We start from the raw sequence: 8994 nt of genomic DNA, 5'->3' as shown, positions 1-8994 counted from the left end.
GAGCATTTGCACTTTGCTCGGTAGTTTGAGGGCGTGAGTAACTCTGTATGATATATTATGAGTTATCTGAATCGTCGATTTGGTTTTCAGGCTATTCGGGGTCGATTTGGAAGACCGAATATCATGGTTGATTGAAAGAGTTGATCGAGTTTGATTTTTAGTATTTGACCTCGGATTGGAGTTTTGATTAATCCGTTGGGTACGGATGATGACTTTGGACTTGGACGTATGCCCGAATTTATATTTGGATATTTCTATAAGGATTCGGCGCTAATTGGCGAAAGTTAAAAATTTGAAGGTTTAAAAAGTTCATAAGTTTGACCAAGAGTTAACTTTGAGGATATCGGATTCGGATTTTGGTTCCAAAAATCGAAATAGTTTTGTTATGTCATTTGAGACTTGTGTGCAAAATTTGAGTTTATTTCAAGTTAATTTGATATGTTTCGGCGCGAGTTTTGGAAGTTGAAAGTTCAAAGTTCATCTAAGTTTGATTTGAGGTGGGATTCATCGTTTCGATATTGTTATGTGTGATTTGAGGCCTCGAGTAGGTTCGTGTTATATTTTGGGACTTGTTGGTATATTCGGATGGGTCCCGAGGGGCCTGGAATGAGTTTCGGATGCGGTTCGGATCATTTTTGTCTCATGTTGCATTGCTAAAGAAGTGTTGGTTCCGGTGTTGCGCACCTGTGGTTAATTTTACGCAGGTGCGGTGGTCGCAGAAGCAAAAATGTGATCACACCTGCTGAAAGGTTCTGAGTTTGGAGACACCGCAGATGCGGAGCTTGGGGCGCATCCACGGCCTCGCAGAAGCGATGGCCTATGGCGCAGAAGCGGTATTTGGGGCAAGAGCAGAACAAGACTCGCACCTACGATGTCGCAGAAGCGGAATATGGTTCCGCAGGTGCGAGGGGTCTATGCTAAGTGTATTTCCTCAGAAGTGACGCTACAGAAGCGGCTCATTTATCGCAGATGCGTAAAGTTCTGGGCAAAACAGTATTAAATCGAGGTTTTTGGTTCTTTTATCATATTTTAAGATTCGGGGCTCGGATTAAGGCGAGTTTTGAAGCGATTTTCATCTTGCGGATTGGGGTATGTGCTCTATACTTGGTTTTGATTATATTTCGCAAATCTATCTTCATTTTTGGAAATTGGTTGATGAGTTTTAAAGAGGAAATTGGGAGGGTTTGTATAAAATTTCATAAAGCGAATTTTTAAGTTTTAAGCATTGATTCGGAGTCGAATTTTAGTAAAACTAGTATGGTTGGACTCATAATTGAATGGGTTGTCAGATTTTCTAAGTTTCATCGGGTTCCGAGGTGCGGGTCCAGGTTGGACGTTTTGGTTGATTTTGGGCTTTTGATTAATGGAATTGATTCCTTAGGCTTTATTTGATGTTCTTGAATTGCTTTTGGCTAGTTTCGAGCCGTTCAGAGGTCGGTACGCGCGGATGGCATTCTTGGAGTATCGTTCGACTTGCTTGGCATTAGATTTGGTTGTTCAAGGTAACTAACACTTCTAAACTTGGTTCTGAGGGTATGAAACCCCGAATTACGTGTTATGTGATTGATGTTGAGGTGATGCGCATGCTAGGTGACGGGCGTGTGGGCGTGCACCGTAGTAACTGTGACTTAGTCGATTCCAAGGAATTGTGTAGCTACCTTATCCGAACCTTTTTACTGTACTCTATGTGTTAGAGCACCTGAGCTGTAATTTATGCTAGAAATTATGTTTAGGATATATGCTAGCACTATTGGGACCCACACTGGTCGTTCCTTGTTGTTGGTTATTTTTTTAATTGTAGTTATGTACTCAGTCGTATTCATCATTACATACCATATCTCAGTCTCTGTTATTGTATATTGTCACATCTCACATCATTGACTTGGGATGCTTAGTATGAGTGTTGTGAGCCCGAGAGACTAGAGAGATTGATGACTGAGTGAGGCCAAAGGCCTGATTGTGAGGTTATTGATACTATAGCACGTGAGTTATCCGTGCAGCACGAGAGTTATATGTGCGGATTATAGCGCTTTGGCTGAAGAAGCCCCTCCGGAGTCTGCACACCCCAAGTGAGCGCAGTTGCTAGTAGTTATTATGTATGGACTGGATCTGCCATGCATAGTACTGAGGGACTGAGTGTGTCGAGTGATTGATCATGGTGAGCGAAAATGCGAGATAGTGAGATTGAGTACTCTGAGAGTGTGAGTACATGAGTTCATCAATGAGATACATTGCATTTGACATGCGTACTTGAGATACATGCATATAGATGCATTTCCTTCTGCTACCCAGTTTTGGTAACATTCATGATTTTACCTGTATCTTGACATGTAGGCATAGAGAAGTACTTTCCTCATGCTATATGAAAATAAAATATCTTATTTATTGTTGAAAGGTTTTTGGACAAATCACAATTTTTAAACTTACTCATATGCTTTTGGGGTTTTCGGTGAAGAATCTGGGGTTTACTGTTATACTTGAAAAGCATGTCTGTTCTTCTGAAACTGTGAACGAGTTGAGAATCTTACCTCTGAGTTATTTTCATGTAACTGTTGCTGGTTATTGGAGTTTGACTCTAACCCTTGTCCCATCTCGTCACTACTTTCAACCTAATGTTAGGTTTATTACTTATTGAGTATATGAGGTCGGTTGTACTCATACTACACTTCTGCACCTTGCGTGCAGATGTTGGATGCTGATGTAGCTGCGTACGGCGGGAGTTGGATTTGAAGATGTGCCTGCGTTCAAGTCATAGCTGCCTCTTGATCTTGGTAGCTTGAGTATTTCAGATCTGTTCATGTATATTTCAAACAGAAGGTGTATTTTATTTCAAATCAGCTTGTAACCTATATATCTTAGAAGCTCATGATTTGTACTAACAGTCCTTAGGGAGTTGTATAAAAATTTAGTTTTCTCATCTTTGACTCACATCATTATTATTATATTGTGTTTTATAGTTAATTGGCTTACCTAGCGGGTTGGGTTAGGTGTTATCACGACAATTTGAATTTTGGGTCGTGACACATGAAAATGCTAGGTATTTGGAGGGAGGGGGGAAGGAGAGCGGAGAGCACAAGAAACATAGAGACTTGGTGGAAGAGGGTGAGGAGTGTAGCATAAAAAATTATTTTCCTAAAAAATATTTTCTACTCTCTAACCAAATACTAGAAAATTTCAATCACCAGCCAAACAAGGAAAAATAAATGATAAAACCACTCATTTTCTATGAAAATATTTTCCATGGAAAACATTATCATTCGTACCAAACACACCCTTAATGGTAGTACTTACACTTCGATCATTTGGTCAAGAAAGGGAACTGCAAGGCCTTCTGTAACTTCAGTTTTGTGAGCCCAGTCTTCTTAGTTATTGGAAGATCAATCTCATAGCTAGTTTTCCCATTGATAACCGTGGCAAGAATTTGAAGCTAGTTAGTACATATTTATAAAACAAATATGCTGCCTAAACGCCTTTTCAGTTCTCCATTATTATACATAACAATTTTGTTGATAATTACGATGAATTAAATTGCCTAAGAAATGGAAGAAACGTTACAATTAAGTGTAATAATTGCAATATATTTAATAATATAAAGTCCATTGAAAGGGAAAAGGATTTTTGGATTAAAAAAATTCAAAAAATAGGAAAAATAAAATAAATAGCAATCCTCATCTATGGAAGATGCCACATCAGTTTGCCTATTCCCAACTTTATATATATACTAGTGAAATTGCCCGCACTTCGCGCAGGCATAAAGAAGTTATCATTAAATTTACAAAATGAAACTTTGATTTTTTTTGTGAACGGAAGAAATGAAAACAAAAATAAAAACTGCTAATAAGAAAGTGACAACTAAACTACTGGCAATATTTGACATATAAAATATTCTTAAGGACATAAAATAACTCAAGAAATGTATGATAACTAAAGTGATTTTGTGAGATAAAATTCAGATATGACCGACTATCTTTGGGATTCTTATAAGTAGTAGCAAATACGGGTAAATCAATGTTTTAAAATCAAGTTTCCGCCATATTCCAAGGCAATCATATTATTGGAAATCACAGACGAGACTTTAGAAAAGTTTCTGTGATTTTCATTGAATTGAATAAATCAATCTGTACAGGGAATGTGTATACATATAAATTATTATATCTAGTAAAGAAAAAGAAAAAGTAAAAATATATATCCTATGTGTATTAATTACATTGGCTACAAAATAACAAACCTAACTAACTTTTATACATCTCATGTGTAGAGAGTTTTTCACCGTGTAAGAAGCTTCTAGAATTCTCATCATTATTTAATCTTCCTTAGATTCTAATCAGATGGTTCTGATTTAATCCAACAAAATATTTATCAAGCATTGCGATCTGAACACGTGGCTCCTTATCTATCAAGTCTTTTAATTGTCTTTTGTCTGATAACATTTGCCAAATACATTGAAAACTCCGAATTCTTTGACCAAATCTCTTTTTTCTTCATTTACTCATTTCTCTGTCAAAATTGAGGAGCTAAAATGGTGAGAGTGAGGTCGAATCCCATCATCCCCCCTTAAGTTGGAGGGGATCGAAGAAACCCCTAACTTGCCAAGGATGGATTTGTGCGAAGGGCCGGACAAAGGCTTGGTGAATAAATCAGCAACCTGTGAGTGGGAAGGCACAAATGAGAGATAGATCAACCCAGAAAGGAACTGCCGGCGTACAAAATGGCAGTCGAGATCAATGTGTTTAGTTCGTTCGTGGAAAACGGGGTTCTTTGGCAATATGTACAGCAGCCTTGCTATCAGAATAAACGGGCACCAGAACCGGCAGAGGAAAAGACAGATCAGCAAGGAGACGAGTGAGACAAGTGAGTTCGGCAACCAGTCGTCTCATTGATCGATATTCAGCTTCGGTAGAGGATAAAGAAACAGATGCTTGTTTCTTTGATTTCCAAGAGATAGGAGATCCACCCAAGCTGATGAAAAAACCACTAATGGACCAGTGAGTGTCACGGCAGGTAGCCCAATCAGCATCACAGAAAGTCAATAGAGAAAATAAAGGTTTGGCATTCAATAATAGACCTTGCCCAAGATTTGCACGAAGATAACTGAGGCAGTAAAGTGACCAAGACATGACCTTTACATGTATTGACTGAGAGTCAAAATAGTAAAGGAAAGATCAGGGTGAGTGTGAGTCAAGTAGTTGAGTTTACCCACAAGTCTGCAATAAATAGTGGCATTAGCTAAAGAAGGACCAGAGTCAGCAGTGAGTTTGGAGGAGGGGTCCAGCGGAGAAGAAACAACTGGAAGATCAGTGCAGTCAAACTTTGTAAATAATTCCTATTTGAATTTACTTTGAGTGACAATGAGCCCCTCATTTTCTGTTAAAATTTTCATACCCAAGAAATAGTGCAGTCGACCAAGGTCCTTAATCTTAAATTCAGAATATAAAAATAATTTAAACTCAGAAAGTTCACTAGGATGATTGTCTTTGATTAGAATGTCGTCAATATAGACTGCAACAATAGAAATAAAATCACCAGTCTTCTTAAAAATAAGGAGTAATCAGTAAGAGATGATGAAAAATCCTCAAAGTTAAGAGCCCATGCAAGCCGTGCATACCATTACCTCGAGGCTTGTTTAAGGCCATAGAGGGATTTTCTTAATTTGCAAACATGGTGAGGACTAGGTGGGGACAGACCTGCAGGAAACTTCATGTAAACTTATTCCTGCAGGTCCCCATATAGAAATGAATTGCTAACATCAAATTGAGAAATAGTCCACCCCTTTTTGATAGCAACTGAGAGAAGACACCTGATAGTAGTCATTTTGACTAGGGGAGAAAATGTCTCAGTGTAATCGATCCCCTCTCTTTGTATGTCATCCCTAATGACTAGTCTAGCTTTTAGCCTATCAATACTCCCATATGCATGTTGTTTTACCTTATAGACCCACTTGCATGGTAAAGTTTTCTTTCCAGGTGGAAGAACTACAACATCCCATGTTTGATTAGATTCTAAAGCCTCAATCTCTGAATCCATGATTTGTTTCCATCCTGCATGAGAACTAGCTTGGGAATAACTAATAGGTTCTATGATAGGTGAAGGAGAACTGAGAATATGCTGAATCTGAGTAGAGAGAGCATTGAAGGAAAGGTATAGATGGAGTAGCAATAGGTATAGATGGTGAAGAAGTAGAGATGGGATTAGGCAATATATGAGAAGTATGGGAAGTAAGTGAGGAAGTAGGCTGTGAGGGCAATGGAGAATGTACATGTGAGGTAGGTGAGCTTGGGTGTGAGATTGGAGGAGAATCAAATTGTGTAGGTGGGGGAAAGTGATCTGAGGGAACAAGGGAGGGAAACAAAGGTGAGGCAGCATCAGAAGAGGAAAAGTGAAAGATGTCTTCACAAAACTTGACATCCCTTGAGACAAAAACCTTTTTAGTTTCCAAATCCAACACTTTGTAGCCCTTTTGCCCAGTAGGATATCCTAAGAAGACACAAGCCTTTTCCCTAGGCTCAAATTTTCTCCTGTTGTGAGATAAGGTAGAAACATGACACAAACATCCAAAAGATCTGAGGAAATAATAAGAGGGTGGCTCAGAAAATAGTAGTTCGTAAGGAGTTTTGCCTTGAAGAACCCTAGAAGGAAATCTAATGATAAGAAATGCAGCAGTCAAAATACATTCTCCATAGCAAATAAGAAGTTTAGATTGAAACAATAATGCTCTAAAAATATCTAGAAGGTGCTTGTGCTTTCTCTCAACAACCCCATTCTGTTGAGGTGTGACCACGCATGATCTTTAATGCAAACTGCCCTGGGAATTCAGAAATGCAGATTCTTTTGTACCCTTCCTTAATTTCAAAGAATTATCTGATCTTATAACTTTAACTTTGGAAGCAAATTGTCTATCCACCATACTAAGAAACCACTCTAAAACTAGAAATGCATTGATCTTAGTACTCAGCAAATAGGTCCAAGTTCCTCTACTGAAATCATCCACAATTATAAGAAAATATTTATAACCATTATAAGTAGGAACTCTGAAAGGCCCCCATATGTCAATGTGCATTAAATCAAAAATTCCTTTAGATTTGATTTGACTAATTGGGAAAGGCAACTTAGATTGTCTAGCTAAAGGACATATATCACAAGAACTAATAGAATTGGGCAAAAATGAAATAGAACTAATGTATTTCATTGCTTGAAAAGGTAAATGCCCCAGTCTTACATGCCATAACTTTACATCAGACTTTGTTCTTGCAGAAATAGGTAAATTAACTGAAACAGAATTAGAATGATACTTTTTAGGTAAAGGAACTACAGTTGTTGAAGAGACGTTGCTATACTAGGATCCAAAAGATAAAGACCATCCTGAGCTTTACCAAAAACTTGAGGGCTTTTCATGAGAGGGCCCAGCAAAATATACCCAAAGGAAGGGAATACTAAGAGACATTTGAACCTCTGACAAAGTCTATGAACAGAAAGTAGATTATATCTGAAACAGGAAATATATAAAACATTAGTTAAAACTAGCCCTGGAAAAAGAGAAACATTCCCTGCATGAGTGACTCTTACCTTTAAAGAATTAGGTAGCTTGACAAGTAATGGAGTAGGAAGGGGAAGTAGAGATTGGAAAGACTCATAACTAAAGCACATATGCTCAGATGCTCCAGAATCTATGATCCAGGAACTTGAATTTGAATTAGCTAAAGAATAACAGGAGACAGAGTTTGTAAGAAATATACCAGTTGCTGAGTTTGCATTAACTTTAGCAGGTTTTCCAACTTGAATCTGGTTTAAGAGAGAGACCAATAGTGTGAATTGTTCTGATGCCAATTTTTGTGCAAACTGAGGACCCTCAGTGATGTTGTTGTTAGCTCCCTTTGTCTGATCCACAACTGCAGTAGAATTTTCCCTCACAGGACCTTGAAATTTCTTAGTCTTTGTAAACTTGAAGTTGGTTGGGAATCCTATGAGTATATAGTAATTTTCAACTGTAGGATTAGTCATATTACAATAAGAACACATCAGAGCATTTTTCTTTCCTTTGTAGGCATTATTTCCTTTGTTAGCAATGCTTTTATTTTTCTGTTGTGTGCTGAAATGATTTCCTGAAGATAGTTGTGTAGTATGTTGTGTACTTCCTGCCAGAAATGAAGAGCCATCTCCTGAGAAGTGTGTATTGACATGTATCTCTCTTTGGTTCTCATCTTGCATCAATAGGGAATAGGCATGGTTAACAATTGGTAATGAGTTAATCATTAGGATATTGCTTATTGTTAGTCCATAGGTCTCATTCAATCCCATAAGAAATTAGATCAGCCTTTCATTTTCTTTAAATTGCAATATTTTTTGTTTCCACCACAATTATAGTCTCAAGAAAAAATCATATTACTATTGAGGTAACCAGCTATGTCAAGTGAACCTTGAACTAAATCTGCGAGTTCTTTCTGCAGGTGATACAGCTTAGCACTATTAGGCTGACCAAACCTATGCTCCAGATCTGTCCAAAGGTCTTTTGCAGTCTTTGAGTAGAGAACACTGTCAGCTATTACCTTGGAGAGAGAGTTCAATAACCAGGATGTAACCATGTCGTTACATCTGCTCCAGGTTTTGAAATCAGTGGCAGTGAGAGTTGGGGTTGGATAGGACTCATCTATGAACCTCAACTTATTTTTAGCTGAAAGAAAGATCAAAATGGATCTCCTCCATCCAGGATAACCACATCCATCAAAAGGAGTGTTGACAAGGACCATTCATGGAGCATCAGAGGCATGGAGAAAATAGGGATGAGTTGTATCAATGGAAACTACAGTTGTTCCTGTAGATATTTCATCGACAGTTGGAGATGGTGCCATGATGATAATGATGAAAGCTTAGATTGCAAAGAAGAAAGAATTAGAAAAATCTAATGCTCTGATACCATATTGGAAATCAGAGACGAGACTTAAGAAATTTTTCTATGATTTTCATTGAATTGAATGAATCAATCTGTACAGGGACTGT

At 37.9% G+C, this 8994-nt stretch overlaps 1 protein-coding gene across 1 annotated transcript; it reads right to left on the bottom strand.

Moving 5' to 3' along the window:
- Nucleotides 1–8363: 8363 nt before the first annotated feature.
- Nucleotides 8364–8744, bottom strand: LOC142169787 (uncharacterized). Its single transcript, XM_075231699.1, has one exon. It carries the CDS (start codon nucleotides 8742–8744, stop codon nucleotides 8364–8366), a length of 381 nt encoding a protein of 126 aa, XP_075087800.1.
- Between the last annotated feature and the right edge of the window lie 250 nt (nucleotides 8745–8994).

Source organism: Nicotiana tabacum, chromosome 15, assembly GCF_000715075.1.
Source record: "Nicotiana tabacum cultivar K326 chromosome 15, ASM71507v2, whole genome shotgun sequence".
NCBI classification, from domain to species: domain Eukaryota; kingdom Viridiplantae; phylum Streptophyta; class Magnoliopsida; order Solanales; family Solanaceae; genus Nicotiana; species Nicotiana tabacum.
Note: the sequence above shows the minus strand (reverse complement) of the source record. Positions and strands in the feature narration are given on the sequence as shown.